Source organism: Argopecten irradians, chromosome 3 (genome assembly GCF_041381155.1).
Source record: "Argopecten irradians isolate NY chromosome 3, Ai_NY, whole genome shotgun sequence".
NCBI classification, from domain to species: domain Eukaryota; kingdom Metazoa; phylum Mollusca; class Bivalvia; order Pectinida; family Pectinidae; genus Argopecten; species Argopecten irradians.
Window position 1 is genome coordinate 55,832,318 of NC_091136.1, and position 20,592 is coordinate 55,852,909.

At 34.1% G+C, this 20,592-nt stretch overlaps 1 protein-coding gene and 1 pseudogene across 1 annotated transcript; both read right to left on the reverse strand.

Annotated features, from left to right (window-relative positions):
- Positions 1-4,138: 4,138 nt before the first annotated feature.
- Positions 4,139-6,669, reverse strand: LOC138320094 (neuronal acetylcholine receptor subunit alpha-2-like). Its single transcript, XM_069263169.1, has one exon. It carries the CDS (start codon positions 5,491-5,493, stop codon positions 4,231-4,233), a length of 1,263 nt encoding a protein of 420 aa, XP_069119270.1. The 5' UTR covers positions 5,494-6,669; the 3' UTR covers positions 4,139-4,230.
- Positions 6,670-11,163: 4,494 nt separating this feature from the next.
- Positions 11,164-17,397, reverse strand: LOC138319748 (neuronal acetylcholine receptor subunit alpha-2-like; annotated as a pseudogene).
- Positions 17,398-20,592: the final 3,195 nt, after the last annotated feature.

Consider the following 20,592-nt stretch of genomic DNA (forward strand, 5'->3'; position numbering starts at 1 on the left):
ATGATTAACTTATACCAGTTAGAATCAACCGCATGATGTAGTATGCGGGCGGTTAAAATTCAATGAAATATGTTAACAAGCTATCGTTCAAAATCTATTACAACTGTTATAATATCCAGGACATTCACAACCTACTGCATCAAAGCCATGACTCAATATCATCTGGTTAAGGAAACAAACGGGAAGATCGGGGAATGTCATAACACTTTTTGTCTGTGTCAGTCCATTTCTAGACGATCAATATAGATATATACGGTATCTAACACACATGTTTAATGTTTTTAAGTGTTGGTTTAAGATGTGTTTGTTAATCAGTTTTATAGATGAATAATTTATATGTTATAGAATGAACATACAACTTAGTCACAGAAAGATATCGATGGTTTCTCAATTTAGGCTGACGTAATACTTAACATAACTTTATTCATCCAAAGGGAAGATCACAAACAACTTTATAAACAACAAACAATTAATCTGTACAACATTAATAATTCAAATTTGGTATTTTTCAGAGATCACTTAACAAGAACGGAAGAAAACGCCTATCAGAACGACGGAAAGGAACGTTTGACGTGTTGTCATACAAAAAGATTCCTGTGTGTCAGATGGGTCAGGTCTCTTTGCAATGAATCAAGAATGCTACCGGATTAAAATAGGACTGTACAGAAGAGCATAAATAAAACTAATGAACAAAAACCATGTTTCAATATGTATTTATTTAGTATTTTAAAAACAGTAGTCTTAATATTAAAAATACAAATGTATAAACTAGAAATTGTGATAGACAATTTGGTGGGCTTTTCACTATATTTAGTTTACAATACCGTCATTGCCAGGTAAGTTAAGAACTAGGTAATGCATGGGTTTTGAAGTTGTAACCAATAAATGACGTTGACTTTCAGCCCTGAATAAAAGTGTTTTAGTGAAGATCTGCATGAAGTTTGATCAGCCGAAGAGAACTCTCATCTTAATCCAATTCGTATTTCCAAATTCGTTCGAGCAAATGATAACGAGATCGAATGCACCGTAACGTCATCTGACTTGCGGTGTTGTTTTAAGCATTGAACGTCTTTAAGTGTTGTTAAGTATATATATACCCCGGTATGTATATTTAAACTCTGGACCCTGTAGATTATCTTCAAATAACATAATTTCATGAAAGCTGTAAAACCAACGATAAGTTAGTTATTACCATTTAAACAATTTATTTATGATATGTGTATTTGACCCCTGTGAACTTGAATATGGGTCAAGGTCATTCCTAGTATCTGGCTTTATAGCCCATCCCCTTGACATCTTATATATGAAATATGAAGATCCTAGACCTTACAGAACTTCAGTAGAAAAGTTTTCAAGTTTATTGTTAAAAACAGGACCTTTAACATTTGACCCTTATCGAAAACCGGAAGTTGCCATTTTTTGTTATAACATGTAGACAGAAAAAGTTTACGCTTAAGATTATCTGCAAAAAAATATTATTGGATGAAATCTGTGAAAAGAACTATTAGTGAGTTATAAGCATTTTTAAATATCAAGATATGACGTCATAGCGGCCATTTTGGGTTTTTTTTGATGAAGATGAAAATCATATCAAACGTTAGAGAACATTAGAGTGGTCTTTTCTATAGCAATTGCAGACTATATTAGTCATTCAGTTCGACAATATATTATGTTAAACATTTTGGCGGGAATTTAGCAAAGATCAAAGGATTGTTCAAAATGGCATACAGCATTAACCGGAAGTGCTACCGATAAATAAAAGACACCAAATTCATCAGAATGACATTCTGTATCGATATGTAAAACGAAATTTCGCAAAATCAAAAAAATAAAAACTCGTGAACTTTGACTCCATAGCGAACTTTTTTGTTTTACCTTTTACCTAATTGCTGTAGTTGAATAAAAGTTAGTCTTTTGTATGATCTACATAAAACATCAAAAATATTTGCTGTATCTTAAACGGTATTTGAGTTATTGCTGTTTTAAACATTTTAGGTATGACGTCATGGCGGCCATCTTGGATTTTTGACCTACTTAAAAATGTTGCGGTCACCCCTTCAACTCATGCCATACAATATAACAATAAGGCCATTGGCATACCTCTTACCATTTTGAAGATCTTTTGGACACAAAAAAGTGTAGAAGAATAATAAAAAACAGAACAAAAACAATAGGTCTTTTCACCACATGGTGAAAAGCCCTAATAAACAAGTACAATATACGTAAATTATACTAGTTATCGATCATGAGATCTTCCAAACATTAATTAGAGTCGGTTCCGTAGTGATTCTTTGTATCATATCGTTGTATGTTGATATGCTGTATTAAAAGGCCAGATAATATACAAAATTTGTAAAATGTTTATTTAAAGGGAATATGGGCTACACCACACATAGTATATTTCAAATTCGCGAAACGTGTACGGAACGTTTTTATTTGGAACATGGGAACGCTTGTGAGCACCGTGTCTAGGGTTTTTTTAAAATTAGAATTATGGTTATCACAAAGGAATATATTTTGCATAAAGAAATAAAGATTGTAAATTAAGGAAAGACCCAATGTCATGACTCTTTCCTTCAGAAGTAAGACTTAAAAATCTCTCACTAAAAATTCCGAAGTTTTATAGTCAAACACATATATATGTGGAATAACCACAGGGGGCCAACTCAATGAAAATGGATGTTGTCATACATTTTTTTTGTATTTGGTGGATGGACTGATGAATATATATGACAGTCATGTGATTTTTTTTCAGAAAATATGCAACTTGAAAAAAAAAATATTTTAAAAATCGGGATATTTAGTGTACTGTTTTACAGTAAATATCCCGATTTTTTAAATAATATTTCAAATTCATATTTTGTGAAAAAAAATACTTGACTATCATATATACTCATCAGTCCATCCACCAAATACAAAAAATGAATGACAACATCCATTTTCATTGAGTTGGCCAACTCAATGAAAATGGATGTTGTCACACATTTTTTTATTCCTGTGGGAATAACACCAGGGATCCCTTGTACTTCAAAGACAATTAAAAAATTGATCACTAATTTGTTATATTCAACACTGTAAAAAGTAAAAGTAATTCATCAATATATTTACCAACGACAGTGCTTAAATTCCGTTGGACTGCAGTCACTGGAGATCAACATGATGTAAGCCAATAATGAATGTACGGTATATTTTACGGATTCCTGTTGTTTTGTATGGCATATTTGTCGTAAAAAAACGTACATATTTGCCATTTTGACTGATGTTGCAAACGACGTCCACTTCCGGTCACTTACGGAATTCAAATGGGTATATCCTCTCACCTTCCAATGTTATGTGTTAAAGTTTGATAAATCAAATAAGTATACTAATCTTATTTCTAACTGGTTTAAGTTAATCTTATATACTTGAACACACACTATCAATGTTTGCCAGCTTAGTCAAATTAACGGACATATGTAGCAGTTCGTGTCAACTCATCAATCCAAAACGGTACGTGTTTACTCATCCTTTCATAAAACCAAAAAATTAACAATGAACATGATGTTTTCTGCCAGAAAGGTTAGATATGCAATTGAATGTAGACTATAACATTTAGACAATATAACATTTACAGCGAATGGGCCCGTCTAAACACAGAAAACGTACGAAAAGTGTATGTTCGTGTATACTACCAATTCTACAACGAGCAAAATCGCTCCGATTCAAAACTTTGGTCAGAATGTTACAGAAAAGTACAGAGCGTTGCAACACAACTAAGGTATCGGTTTGTCTAGAATTATGTATAGCATATGCATGTCACAATAAAATGCCGATACAAAGGTTATTTTCAGTGACTTACCTCCTTTTCTGGCATAACTGCTGGCGGCCGACATTTTGATCCGTGTAACACACCAACTGGAGTTATTCTATTGTTAAGAATAATTTCCAATATTATTTTCAATTGTAATGTTCCATAATACCTATGTGAGTTATTCTATGAGGAATGTAGCCACGCTTCGTGTCCTATACTGGGATTCGCAGTTTGTATAACAGTTAATGGACTGGTACGTATACTAAGAGCGACCCCGCGTGCATACTTTACAAACAAACTTCAAATTAGTCACCATATTTATTTGTATAAAAAATAACAACAGTAATATTCTGAACCTACCACAATTTACTCATCCAAACAATACGCACACATCATCAAAATGACAGCATTTGATCTGTATACGGGTTTCATTGATGCAACTAGACTCGGCTCTGTCCAAAATACAAAACAGCTGTGGAAGTAAGACCGAACACAATAACTATAATATAGAATAAACACGTGTAAAACGTGTCTAAAATGCGCACAACGTTCTTCCAAGTCATTTCCGTTGTTTTCATTTCGTTCGTAGCCTCAACTTCCGTTGGACCTAGACGTTCTTTCTTACCGAGACTTTCTTCTACGCAGGGTTTGTTTGCGTGTACTGGCTGAACCACGACCACCCTCCGTCTGATTCTAAACTGACAATCAAACACTCGCATCAGTTTAGCTAACCATCCAGGTACTGGTCTATCTTCATCCTTGTGGTACATACGAAGTTGGAGAATATTGATGGTGGCAATGACGCCGCTTACGACGAGGACGATGAAAATGAAATATGAGAGCTTGGACATACTATCCGAATTTGCAGGGAGAACAGAATTGATAATTGTAATGAAAACGGTAAAAGTGAGAAACACTGTCAGACTAAAGCCGACGCGTTCTCCGGAGTCGCATGGCAGCACGAACACCAGAGGGTTCATCAGGAGCAGCAGGTAGATTGGCATCAGTGTGTTGACAACATGGAAGGCAGGTAATCGAGAGATGGTGATGTTGAAAGTCGCCGTACTGTATACACCAAGTACATATGTTCCAGTGGAGGTTTTATCCAATGCCCATTCCCCATTAGTTTCATAAAAATTTATATATATCTCCGATTTTTGAGTTTTTAGGTCGATAACCGTGTGTGTATATCCCCAAGCTGTTAACTGTATCGAGCATGTCTGAGTATCAAACGGGAAGTAGGATACGTCAGGGCTACACTTGACGTCGAAGAATCCACCGGGCGACCATACAACTGTACCGTCATAGCCAATTTTCACCGTCATATCCGGATCAAGGATGGCAGAAAATTGGTTTGACGCTTTCAGGTTGTAGAGTTTCGGCAGCCATATATGATTCTGTCCGACGTATAGCTGATTCAGTCCACCATATAGAGAGGGATCCCAAACAAGGGAGACGTCTTTCCACATAACCATAAACGCGCCGAGTACATTCAATGTTCCTGACACCTCATCAAAATCCTTGATAGATAGAAGATACATATCCAGTTTCAATTTGAATACTCCGTCCTGATCATGAATCGGTCGCATTTCTTTGTTATATCCTGAAGTCAAATTATTGAATAGGGCCTTGGAATCTGTGAGAGAAGCGGCCTCGATCCCCGTAACAGCTACCGTAGCAATGGCACACAGTAAACCAATCATATTCGTTGTAGAAGTAACTATTTCGAAGTAAGTCCTGTAGTATCAACGCTCTTTTCAGTCGGCCTCTTAAATTGAGTTATTGAGACACCGATCAGATACTTCTGCTCCAATGTCTATTGGGCGTTATATATATGTAACTTGGATTGAACGTTTATGCCAGTTGTAAAGTACTATACACAGTACGGACATATAGAATGTAGCTGTGGTTTATTTAGTAATAACCGGTGTTCATACCTAAATCGGCTAATCTTTAGAAATAATCTGGAAGTCAGCTTTTAACTGGTATCCGTTAGAACTAGGTACTAAAATTAGACTAGAATTACTAATCTCGTGTGTAAGTAGTTTGGTTTAGGTTGACCATTGCGTATACAAACGTTGAACGTACTTAATGTCCGAAAGTGAGCTGATATGGCCTTTGTTGTTTAATGAAACTTAATCTATGCGGATGCAAAACGGAAAAAAAAATCTTAATAGTGTTTTCTGTTTCAAATTTTATGTTTTGTAACGTCTTAATCAACATCAAAATCGAATTTCGTAATAAATAATAATAAATGTGCTACCAATGCTACGAACACATACACGAAGAGCAAAGAGACTCGTGAGATACGTTGAAATAACACCGATCATTTTGGAGTTATTGCCCTTTTCTACAATTATCCCATTTGTAAATTACACACACACAAAAAAATGTCACTGATTCAATAAATCCGTCATGTGTCTATATGGTTAGTTATTTATCGATACTTTAAACATTGTTGAGTCCAACGAAGTCAAAAAGGGGCGTTTAAATTTCGAGATAGAGCACAGACCAAATTACGATGGGAGTGACATTTGCTGTATTTGTGATCCGCCATTTAAAGCAGCCATTTGCATTTACAACAATAGGCTCCTGCGCTATTCGCTGGTCCGATTTTGCCAAACAAACTGTTGGAGTACCTGGCATAGTCACTACTGAACACGATAGCATGTTTATTTGGTGCCATCAATGCAATTTACACGAGTTCTATTTCTTCTCCAGAAATATACATTTTTCTCTTATTTTACTGAAATTTACAAGCAGCTTCACAAATTACATATCCACAGTAAGACTGACAGTTAGCCAGGGTACATACCAACAATTAATGAAGTTAGTTTTGTTCAATTGCAGCACAGTAATGAGTTGTAGGCTTGCAAAATATCACTGGTTAAAGCCTATACATGGACCTTAACATTGTTTTGCTGTTTCATATTAATTCAAAATCAACTTGTCTGCTATGGTCCCACTTTTAAACTACACAAAAACTTAAGATTTTGCAATAACATTGTTGCAGATTTGGTACAAACGTATTATGTCTATATCACAACGGAATTTCCAGTAGTTGTAATATTTTCCTTGTCGCGGTATAAAATCCAAAGACGTTGATTAGTTGTTCAAATACGAATTTATTAAATCACTTTTCTATGAGTCGGAAGGCGATTTCCGGAGTGTCCGAAAATCAACCCGTAGAGACCGAGCTCTAGAACCTAACTGATGACAAAATATGAGACATGGAATTAAATGTACAATTGATACAATGGGAGACACCTGGCATGTATATGACTCTATTATGGCTGGTCGGTACTCGGACAGGTGAGATAATTAGCTTTTCTATTGTCTGGGTCGTAAGTGTCATAGTACTAGTAAGACCAGTTTGTTCAATTCAATTATTTTTTTACACTCAGATACACATTGTGTATAACAAGAGGTCATACATATATAATTCAATTTTAAAGCATGACAGGCAAAATTAAATGCATTATTTGTATAAAGATTCAAACTTTTACAAACAAAATTCAGTGTGTCATAACATTTTCTCCTACAAATTGTTTCACCTTTAAAATTGGTAACATAGGAGATATTAATATACATGTATTGAGTATAGTAATAATTTACTTGTTCATATGTGTATATATATTAATACATTAGAACAATACATATATTTTAGATAATTTTGAGCTGTAATTAATACTATAACAAATTGCATAATTTCTGAACAAATAAGCATAAATTTGCGTACATTTTTTTTATGAAAAATGGAGAACATGCCTTTCATTTTAATGTGATTAGGATGTCTTGTGTTGTAAGCAGGAATGTAATCCCCACGTAGCTGACTTACATTATAATCTGAACATAAAAACAAGTAATGGAATTCATCACCAATACCGGTATTGCATAAATGACATATTCTATTGTTACGTTGCACTCCTATCCATCTTCCGGTTTCAACCGGAAATTTAATATTTGATGTTCGGAATTTGCACATTGTTTTTCTGTCTTTTTCATTTAATCGTATTAAATAATTTTCAAGTCCAAATTTTTTTTAAATATGGAGTAATAAGAACCTCTCGAAGAGTTTTCAATATCTTGGAACCACGACTGGATGAACTGATCCCTTAATTTCTGGGTAATAGTTGACTTCAGATACTTAATATCGGGTAAACAGCTTTTTTGATATATCCAAACAAAACTTAAACCAGAATTATCTAGAATTTCTTTAACGCACTTAAGCCATTTGAATTCAGTTTTCGCTGTTACATGGAGGACATACATTAATTTATACATAGAGCTAGACAATTTCTTGTCATTTGAGATGAGAGAAAACCAAAACCTAAGTAAACTTAACTTAATATCGATTGAAATAGGGAATCTGCCAGTTTCTCCATGAAATTTGTAGAATTTTTCTTCACACCAAGAATTCTTTTGCAATATTGTAGGTGGATTTTTTCCAATATATTTATATTCTCGAAACCCCATTTTTCACTCCCGTACAATGAAATTGGCTTAACCAATGAATAAAATAGTTTTAATTGTATATCTATAGGTAGGTGCAGATTCCTTATTTTACGATACAAGGCGAAAAGTGCCTTTTTAGCTTGATCACATAAATGTTTCTTAGCAATGTTAAAACTTCCATTATAATTGCAAATTACTCCTAGATACGAAAAAGTTTCTACGATATCCAATCTATTATCAAAAATGGAGAAGTTATTTGCTGGTTTTTTTTTTCTTTTCGAAAAAATCATCACTTTAGTTTTTGTAGTGTTCACCACAAGTTTCCACATTTAACAATTATCTTGAAACATATCTAACATTGCTTGCAAACCATCAGCTGATTCAGACATCAAAACGGTGTCGTTAGCATATAAAATAAGAAAAAGTCGAACATACATGTTAAGATTTTCTCGACATAACTCATGGATTTTGTTTAGACAATCAACATTTTTCTCAGCAAAATAAGTTTCTAAATCATTCAGATACAGGGCAAATAAAAAAGGTGAGCAATTTTCCCCTTGTTTAGACCGATATTGGATGTAAACATCTCTGATTTTTCATTTCCATTTTGTACACAAGATTTTGTGTTCGAATACATAGCATATAAAACATTAAATATTTTGCCAGTTATATTACTCTTGATTAACTTTTGCCACAGGCCAACACGCCAAACCGAGTCAAAGGCCTTTTTGAAATCAATAAAGGCACAGTAAATTTTTTTTACCTGAAGACAAGTACAACGATATAAGTACATGTAAAATAAATATATTGTCTACGGTTGAATGACCTTTTCGGAAGCCCGTCTGTGCGTGACTGATGAGATCACTTTCATCCGATAGTTTATACAACCTAGATAACAGAGTGAAAACCTTTCCAAGACACGAAACGAGTGTAATTGCTCTGTAATTATCTAGATCTTTGGGATCACCTTTATTTTTAAAGATAGGCTTAATAATCCCCGTACTCCAGCTTTCCGGAATAATACCAGTGTCGAGAACAATATTAAAAAGTTTGTCGTAAACAGGTAACATTTCATTTACAGTACTCTTAATGTATTCATTATATATATTATCAATGCCACATGCTTTATCATTATTTAATTTTTAATTGCGTCCACAATTTCTTTGGAAGAAATTTTATTATTCAGTACATTGTCATATGTGTTATCTGTAAAAATAGGATTTTCAAATTCTTCTGTGTCATTATCTTAGGTTGAATTTAGATTGCTGAAATATGTATAGAGGTCTTCGATAGGTAAATCAACTTTAAGTTCATTATGCTTCTTATCAAGTCTATTCAACATATCCCAAAATACTTTTGGTTGATTAACTGATGTTCTTCTAATTTCAGATTCGATATTTTCTTGGAATTTCTCGTAATTTGTCTTCAAGAGATTCCTATATTCCCTGCTCTTTTTCACCAGTGTTTTCCGGTTTGCACTACTTTTCAGAATATTATAACATTTTTTCGCTTCATGAAATTCTTTTCTTTTACGTGAGCAGTCGCGTGTTTGTTTTAGTTTTACGTCCTATTAACAGCCAGGGTCATATAAGGACGTGCCAGGTTTGTTGGTGGAGGAAAGCCGGAGTACCCGGAGAAAAACCACCGGTCAGCGGTCAGTACCTGGCAACTGCCCCACATGGGATTCGAACCCGCATCCCAGAGGTGGAGGGCTTGTGGTAATATGTCGGGACATCTTAACCACTCGGCCACCGCGTCATAATTTAGTGTAGGTGGGGTCACACCAGAATTTTTGCTTCATTTCCTTCTTCTTCCTCCCATTTCCTCATGGCTTTCACACAGGTTTCAACATAACACATAGCTTCTATCCGTTATTTGGTCAAAATGAGTTCAGTAAAGTGTCAGAATTACATCAAACTTTGTAAAAATATTCGGAGCCTATACAATGCCAACCAGTTGCCAGCCTGTCATGCGCAGTCAATCTAACTTTGGATAATTAACTTCAAATGGTAGATGAGTTATAAAAACACAATGAATGAATTACAATAAACCATGTATTATATATAGAGTGATTAACTGAAACAAAGTGAATAGATACATGTAAAAAATGTAGATGTAAAATATCATGTCACAAGAAGAAAATAAAGTTACGAAAGATTGTGGAAATCAAATTAAATAATACTGAATTAAAATTTTAACCAATGTTCAAAAATTACATAAAGTAGCACTTATATCATAAAATTCTTCATGATATCTAAATGAACACTTATTTCTAGATATTTCAAAAATAGAGAATTGAGTCCAATGCCTAAAATCACATAACCTGATATCGAAGATATAGTCGTATTAGGTTAGTAGAATTTCTTATTAGGTTTCAACGCTAGAGTTACCGTGTTTTGTCCCTAACGTCATCAGTAATAAGATGGCGATCAATGTAGTGAAAGTTATCGCTGACCGTTTCAGAAGCAATGAAATTGGCTAGAATAACTTCCAATATTATTTTAAATAGTAATGTACCATTGTACCATAATACCTGAGATGAGGTACAAATTGACGGATCATCAAACGATAACAAGCCATGCTTCGTATTCTATATGGGGATTCGCAGTTTGTATAGAAGTTAACGGAGAATATTTCGTTCCCAATTCACACAAATAATGTTGTGACAATATATGTACGACTGGTACGCAAACTAAGAGCGGCGACGCTTGTATCCTTTACAAATAAACCTCAAGTAAACCACCATATCTATTTGTTTAAAAAATATCAACAGTAATATTCTGAACCTACCACAATTTACTTACAGGAATGTAAAATAATTAACTGAGTACAAAGTTTAATGCCAAAAATCCAAACAATACGTACACATCATCAAATTAACAGCATTTGATCTGTATATATGGGTTTCATTGATACGACTAGACTCGGCTCTGTCCAAAATACAAAACAGCTGCGGAAGTAAGACCGAACACAATAACTATAATATAGAATAAACACGTGTAAAACGTGTCTAAAATGTGCACAACGTTCTTCCAAATCATTTCTGTTGTTTCCTTTTCGTTCGTAGCCTCAACTTCCGGTAGATTTTTGCGTTTCTTCTTATCAATACATTCCTCTAACGATTGTTTGTCAGTTTTTACTGGCTGAACCGCGACCACCCTCCGTCTGACCCTAAACTGACAATCAAACTCTCGCATAAGTTGAGCTAACCATCCAGGTACTGGTGTATCTTCATCCTTGTGGTACATACGAAGTTGGAGAATATTGATGGTGGCAATGACGCCGCTTACGACGAGAACGATGAAAATGAAATATGAGAGCTTGGACATACTATCCGAATTTGCAGGGAGAACAGAATTGATAATTGTAATGAAAACGGTAAAAGTGAGAAACACTGTCAGACTAAAGCCGAAGCGCTCTCCGAAATCGTACGGCAGCACGAACACCAGAGGGTTCATCAGGAGCAGCAGGTAGATTGGCATCAGTGTGTTGACAACATGGAAGGCAGGTAATCGAGAGATGGTGATGTTGAAAGTCGCCATACTGTATACACCAAGTACATATGTTCCAGTGGAGGTTTTATCCAATGCCCATTCCCCATTAGTTTCAGAATTTTTTTTATATATCTCCGATTTTTGAGTTTTTAGGTCGATAACCGTGTGTGTATATCCTCAAGCTGTTAACTGTATCGAGCATGTCTGAGTATCAAACGGGAAGTAGGATACGTCAGGGCTACACTTGACGTCGAAGAATCCACCGGGCGACCATACAACTGTACCGTCATAGCCAATTTTCACCGTCATATCCGGATCAAGGATGGCAGAAAATTGGTTTGACGCTTTCAGGTTGTAGAGTTTCGGCAGCCATTATGATTCTGTCTGACGTATAGTTGATTCAGTCCATGGATGGACCCCAAACTAGTGAGACGTCATTCCATGTAACTATGAACGCGCCGAGCACATTCAATGTTCCTGACACCTCATCAAAATCCTTGATAGATAGAAGATACATGTCCAGTTTCAATGTGAATACTCCGTCCAGATCATGAATCGGTCGCATTTCTTTGTTATATCCTGAAGTTAAATTATTGAATAGGGCCTTGGAATCTGTGAGAGAAGCGGCCTCGATCCTCGTAACAGCTACCGTAGCAATGACACTGAGTAGAAACACAAGTCGTTAAAACGTCGTAGAATTTACCTTATGGAAATGAGTCCTGAGTATCAACGCTCTTTTCAGTCGGCTTCATAAATTGAGCTATTGAGACTTCGTATATAAACTTTTGATGCTCCAATGTATTGAAAGTGGCTTTACATCCATTTCGTCAAACACATTTTGGACGTTTAGAAAGTAGTTGTGATTTTCACAGTTATAACTGCTATCAATACATGGATTAATCCACAATTTCAATCTTCATAATCGTGTATACAAAAGTTGAACGACTTCTGGCTGACATTGGGTTCATGGTAGTCTTAATTGTTATTGCGAGAAGGAATGTGTGCGAATTGCAAATGGAACCTCATGGCAGCTCTTATAACCAAAACTAAGTTGGGCCTTATTTGGGGCTGCTTTTTTTCCCTGTTAGTTCTGTGGTTCTGTTAATTCTGTAGTTCTTTGTGTGGGCTGTTGTCCTGTTAGAGTTTGGATACTGTATTGAGAATTGTAGATTTTAGCGGAAAGTAGAGTTGTGGAAGAGTTTCAAGTTGTCATGTTCTGATTTTGGATCGTATTTGAGACTTTGTTGTGTATATTTTTGTGTTGCGATATTATAGTTATTAACTTTGTGTAAATACTTGTGACTGCCTAGACAGATACATTGAAGAACTTATACTACATTTATCATTCGGTTTATATTGGAATTTAACTTAGGAATGTAGACTTCTGGGTTACATATTTCGGTTTTCGATTGGTATATATTATGTGGCAAGTACCGTGAAATAAATCTTTGATTGTTCTTTAATAAAACTTATTTGAATTTTATATTTCCGTGTGTTTTCTTGATTAGCCGCCTGACAAAGGAATATATATGTACAGCCGACACAATATGTTCTTCATAGAAAGTTGAGAATAAAAACTTTGAGCGTTGGTGTCAGAAGTGAGATACCCTATGTATAAAGGAAAGAGGAAAAGCCTTACATTACTTTACCATTGTTATGTATAGTTTATAATATATAATGAAGATTATTGCAAGTCCCAATCTTTTGAAGAAGTGAAAGGTGTGTCTTCAGCTTGCTATTATACAATCATCATTGATAAATGAATGAATCAACACACACAAAAATACAGCAAGACTGTGTTCATGCATCAGAAAAATGGAACACAAGTGCTTGGGCAGCCTTGAAGTAAAAATCGATTCACATAATCTTTTTTTTTGTGCATGATTTATTCTAATTTATCAAATTTTATTCACAGTATCCAGTGTAACCAGGCTTTTTATATGTATATGAGCCAATTATGTTTTTGTCTGAGAACTGTTCATGGGAGATAATATTGACAGCAACTTTTTTTACAATAACAGGTTGTCCAGAATAGCAACAGGCATTGGTTGAACTTGATGGAAGGGAGACAACTGGATAATTTTAGCCAACAGCTTATATATTACATGTATCATAATTATGAAAACCTAAGCGTCAGTTGCCAGAATCAGCACAGTATTTTTTTCTAATCATTTGTTTATTATTGATCATTTGTGTACAAGATATTTTGAAAATGAAATACTTAAAGAGTTAAACCTATTTTTCCTATACTAAGGTGACTGTTCAGGTATCCATGAATTATTAGCGGAAACAAGACTATACAAAGAGGCTGTAGAAATGAGTAGTGAGGAAGCGAACAAAATTATCCCACACTGCTCATTCTGGCCTTTCTCAGCCAAAGTCTTAACATCAGGGATCTTCCTTTTGATGGACGCTTCAAAAGATACCTGGATGATTGTATGTAGAGGTTTATCTATAAATTGGCTATAACATGAAATACTACTCTTTTAGTAAAGCTGTGAATTTGAAATTAAAAAAGATATTATTTTCCTCCAATGTTAGTCAATATTTTACAGCTATAACATATGTCTCAGTTATTCCATTTTATTTCAGGTTTTCTAGACTTGTCTTCAAGGTAAACTCCACATGGAAATGACTTTTTATAAATTACAAACGTCAGGAGGACTTTTTCATGGGCAAACGTACTGCTGTGTTGTGTGGGAGGTTGTCACGGAGATTCTATGATCTTGTATACAATCCTCATGTGTCAAGGGGGCATACTTTGTATAGGAGTGTCCCTTGACCAAAGCATGTTTCATCCATATTATAGATGCAATTATGTATGAAATTGACGAGTGCAATCTTCAATTGATGCTTGGATTTTAAAGTACATGTAGCAGCTACTTCAATAATTGTAACCAATATTAAACTAATATTTCACTCATGCTGACTCACTTGGAAATGCATGGTCTCACAGTAATATTGACATGTCATTCTAGATAATAAATTGTTGACATATAATTCTTGTATTTTGTATAGATGAATTAATAAAATATACACTTGATAATACAAAAAACTTTATTACATTGTCAAATAATATATTAAAGATGAAATGGAATAGAGGGGAAAATATCATAACCTTTGGATGGCACTGTAGTATAATATACAAATATAGAATGATACAAATTCAAAACCAATCTAATTAATCAAACTGATTCAAAATGTAACTTGTTGTAACATGATTTATGTACTCTAGTATTCCTCGCTGAAATGTGTTTGTTCTGCTCCACCATAAGTCTGAAGGTCAGGTGCTTGATATTGCTATGCCAGATAATTTCTATTGAAAGGTTTTTACCATTTTCCTCTTGATAGTAAAAACTCTCACTGACAGTGCTCTATATATGAAGCAAACTACCTCTCCTCATCTGTACACAATGTTCAGAAAGAGATTTTTTTTTATTTTTCAGACATATATATAGAGATTGAACAGTGTTTTGATTGCGTTAAAGGTGGCAATGGGATACAGACATATTCAATGTAGTGCGTTAGCGCTACATGTAGAAATGAGAAAAACCCTTGTGTAGCTGAGAGGTAAACAAAATGCTAGCCATGTGTTTTTTTGTTTTTAATAAAACCGGAAGCGATTTACTCAACTAAATGTGTAGTCGATGGCCATTACAAATGTGTGAAATAGAAGGGTATCAGAAGTATTTTATTGTACAGAGTTGTTTATTTTCATAAATGGGATGTAAATGTGGGCAGTGAGTACATAAGATCCCAATAAATAGGTATGTGTACGTTTTCCCCGGCATTGCAGGACGATATAATTTATTAGAAATATTCCGCTGAAGTAGCGTAGGACAAATCTGTCATACGATTTCACATTTTTATGCAAAAATTAAAAAAAAAAAAACACCTAATAATATAGGCAGGTTTAGAGGACTTTAAGGGAGTGGGACGACTGGTTTGCCCGTTCCCGTTGTCATTATAATGTGACCGGGTTGGTGTGTTGCTTGGTGTCTTCTGCGATATAGCTTCAGTGACATAGCACTATAAAAAGGCAAAAGAAATTATAGGCTATAGAAATAGTGTCAAATGCACTATATCTTTAGCGCTCTGACACTACAACGGAAGGAGAAGAAACAAAGACGTTTTTGCATTGTTAATCTTTTTTGTTTAGATACATATAAATTTATTGTGATGCCACAAGAATATTTATCTTCAACGTACCGTTTCAAGCTGAGGGAATAAAATATTTTTTTACTTCTGTGAATAAAATAAATATGCATTTATTTCTTTACGGTCTAATCTGAAATCTATTGCTTCTAGAATTATCTTGGTCTGAAATACCCCTTAACACGTTAACGTTGTCCTGCAGCTTAGCACGCAGTCTGTTGTAGTCTGGTTCGGTCGTCATGAGTTTGTCCTGCCGTCAAGTGTCTTCAATAATGGTATGCTTCAGCAGGATTGTGTAAGAGTAGATCACAGATTTTACTGGGTCATACAAAAGTCCTACAAAAGTCTGAATTTCCTTAACCTTTATTTTCAATTATGTGAGTACTCGTTATCGCTTGCATTGCAAAATAAGAATTCTATACCTGTGAAATATCATTTTATTAGATCTTTGGTCTATATAGATTCAGACAATCTTCATTATTTGTTATTTTTTTCATAATGTCTTTTGAGATAGAGAAATATTGTCTTGGGTTATACTTTATCTGATCACGTAGCAGTCCTATGAATGTTCATCTGAGAGAGATTGTTAGAAAACACATGATATACAAATGTACATGATTATAATAACGGCACCTTTTAGAGTCATCAGATATGTTTGCTGGTACCTCGGCCGAAAACAAGATCAAGCTACTTTTGCCGAGTTTATAATTTTTTCTTCAACACTGCAATCATTGCTCACTCCCTGTATGCTGAGCGCTAAGCAGGAGCAGAAACTATCACTTTTATAGACTTTGGTGTGTCTCGGCCAGGGGACAGAACCCAGAGCCTTCCTCACAGGGGCGAACGCTCAACTTAAGACCAAAAGTGAGGCGGTGCCAAGGGAGGCATTAGGAAAGATAAAGTCAGTTAGGAAGAAGAGAAAAGAAAAGATCCTAAATTTAGTCGCCTTTTACCATCATGCAATAGGGGCAGCAGGTACAATTCTAACGCCCTACCTGCATTGCCAAAATATGACAGAAATAAATACTAAATGGAATATAAAACGAGGAACATATATATACTGCACTTTACATGTACATATACGTAATGTCTATATTACACATGGGAAACAACTAAGTACATAGTTTGATAACACGACAGTAAAAATATAACTTTCTGAATCGTTTTTGTTTGATCATCTGAAATCACAGACGAACTTCTTAGATGTCATAATACCATTGAAACTATTAATGTTATTTTTCCTGAGGTGAATGATATCCCTTTGGTATAGATACTTCTAGTCTTGAGATGTTAAACAAATCTCTGTTAAGTCTGTATTTCAAGGATTATCTAATTTATCCCTCAGTCAGTGTAGATTTCTTAAATCTGCTGTACGTATGTCACCATTATTTACTTTAATGAATTCTCAAAATTTGAAACAAATATAAAAAAAGTCAACTTCCTTCAAAATAACTGTATATACGACCAGCTGTAGAAGAATCCCTGGATGTCAATGGTCGACATCATGCCACATCCTGCTATGCTGCACAATTCTGTATTAATATTGATGTGAGAGTTGAGATCTTCAGTATTTTACCACACCGTCCATTGGCAGAATGGTGATGATAGTTTAATCGTAATGTTTACTACGAAAGTTAATTCTAGCTGTTGAAACTAAAATTGAGGTATTTATCTTGATTCTATCTCGAAATTAAATATCTGCACGACAAAAAATGAGCACGGCTAAACTGGACAGCTCACTGTTATAGTGAAGGTATGGAAACAAAATTTCTTTAATAACGCGATGAAGTTGAAAAATAGTTACATCAATGCTTATAATTAATTCTTAGACTACTTAATGCATCAAATACGTTTAAACGTACGATTGTTTTGATTTTCCAATGGAATATTTATTTCTAAATCAATACGCAACGTCGACCTCCCTATGGTAACGTCATGATAACGTCGGGTTTTCGGATTCTCGGATTTTTTCTTCATAGTAGTATGAAGAAAAAGAATCTACTAATCAGAAAGTCGGATTAAGTATGAAAACAAATAAAAATTAATAATAATAATAAATTTATGGAATCAATTAATGCATCAATATTCTTGAATGGACATAGCGACCATGTGCTTTCAGATGAATAAAAAATTACATAAATAATATTAAGGTATTCAAATACATTTGTGCTCCGGTTATCTCGGCTTATATTCATAAACTTTTTAAAATAAAATATAATTTATCTTATTTTCCAAAATTAAGAAGAAACGAAAGACGGGACTCATGGATTCGTGAATGAGTTCTGTTTACATTATCTTATAGGGTAGAGGTTGTGGGACGCATGGTTTGGTCACGTGGTGTATCACTTTGACCCTTTTTACAACCACTCGGTGATAAGAGAAACATTTTGCATGAAGATTCCTGAGTGCCACCTGCATATTATGTGTTATTCAGAACCCTCCCTGGGCTCATGGTAATTTCAAAAGCCAAAGGTTAAATTGTATAGATCCTAACAAAATAAATAATAGAGTAGAAACGATATTTTTGCAGCTTACATCTTTACATGGCCTGTTTAAGAATTTGCTTGTTTGAAAAGTCAAAACTTTCTGATGACTGACTTTTTAGCTAATATAGATTTTTGGAAATTCCAAACTTAAAGATCTAATAAAAATAATATGGGGGTGTGCTTGATTTTGAGCTATTTGAATCAAAGGTATCTATTTGACGTTAATTTTGATTTTATCAGAATTTCACTGTTTTAAGCATACACACGACAAACTACAGAAATATTTTCCAAATTGGTTTCTATCTGAAAAAGATAAATATTCGCAAAATTATCAAAAACAATGTTTTCTTTAAGAAAATAATAATATCACACAATCAATCCATTGTTTTACTCACAACAGCTGTATATGTTACCCCTACCCCCTAAATTTTGAAGATAACAATACTTTTTTTTTACAATTTTTGGCAGATTAAACGCTTGAAAGAAAAAGTTCTGATGAATAACTTTTTCTAAAATTTTGAAGTTTAAAAAAACAAGTTGCTGTTTCTAAAATCATCATAAAAATAGGGGGTCAGTGTGCTTGATATTTTGTCCTGATACAGAAGCGGTTATTTCTCAGTATTTCTTGATAATAATTCACATCACTTCATCTTCTCTAAAATGTAAAAGCAGAAACCCAATAGGTCAGGATTCCGAGCTTAAATGCTGATCATTTTCATCTCAAAGAACCCCAAAAAGATTTACAGAAATATTTAACTTGACACAGATAAACATGTTGTCGCAACGGCACGTTAAGAAAAATTTTGAAGTAAAAAATGGTGAAATTTCAGCTCTCTGCAAAGTGTAAGAAATGCAACTTTTCAAAATGGCCGCCGATTGGTTATTTCTTCAAATTTGTGTTTAAAAATTCTACAAGCAATAGAAGTCGTATTTTTTACGCATTTTCTAGATGGCAATTTGCTACAAATTTAGGCAATTTGTTTTTGAAAATCACAAAAACTGTTTGATTAATGTTGAAACGAGACTTTAACTAGACTGAAACCTCACCACAGCAGATCCTTTAAAAGATGACTTAATGATGTGTTCTTCAGAGGTTTAGTCCCGTTGAAGTCTCGTTTCGACCAAGATCAAAGAAAGAAGTTATGAGCTTTTCAAATACAATTTATCAATATCTGTAGCAAGTTGCCAGTTGCAAATTTTGTCAAAAAATTACAGTTCTAACTTTAGCAGATTTTTTTTATACGGGGATTTTAAGAAATGGCCCATTTGGCGGCCATTTTGAAATTGTGTATTTTCGCTTTTTTTTTTACTTTAATCTGCACTGCACCAGCATTTTAAGCCGTATCGAGCTAATTTTTGCTGTAAATCTTAACTTGGTTCGTGGTAATTAAAATATTGAGCATTAATGTGTGAAATGATTAACTTTTTTCACTTTATTTTTACATTTAATGGTAATTTTAGCACTTTTATTTTTTACTCTTAAATACTGAAAAATAAATATTCAAGTGGGGCAAACGGACCCCCCATTTTTCTGCCTGATTTTCAAAGAACAACCCTTTCCCTATTGATATGCAAATTATAAACAAAAGTTTAAAAAGTTTTGAGGCATGAATACCTAGTTTACGTATGCACATGGTTTTTTTACTGAAACTGATCGTTTCGGCCATGACCACTTTTTGGCGGATTTAAAAAAAAATATATATTTTCTCTGTTTTATGTCAGTTATCATATAAAAAAAGTGGTAAAAATTATACTTTTGTTTGTTTGTAGAGTTAATTAAGAAATTACCCATTTTGAGAAAACGTAAGTTTTTCACTTATTTTTTTTCACTTCGATCGCTGGTGCGACAACATTTTCAGCTATATCTGGATCATTTCCGCTGTAGATATTTTTAGAATCGTCATATATAGAAAATCTTTTTATCTAGAAATTGGCAAAGATATCCATATCCCGTTCTTCTACGTATAGTCCTTTAGTATGGTCAACACAAACATTGTGTCATTTCTTGTAACATCCAATCCCTATATCAAACTTAAAGGTCCATCTGAACAATAATTGCTTGGTTTCCAGGATTTTTATTTTCAGCTTGTAAAACGCATTCTTTTTAATATGAAACGGGAATGAAATTAAATTGTATATTTATCATACGTGTTTCTTTATTTGGAAATTTATTTTTTCACGGAATCGGGATTAGTAAAAACCACACACTCAA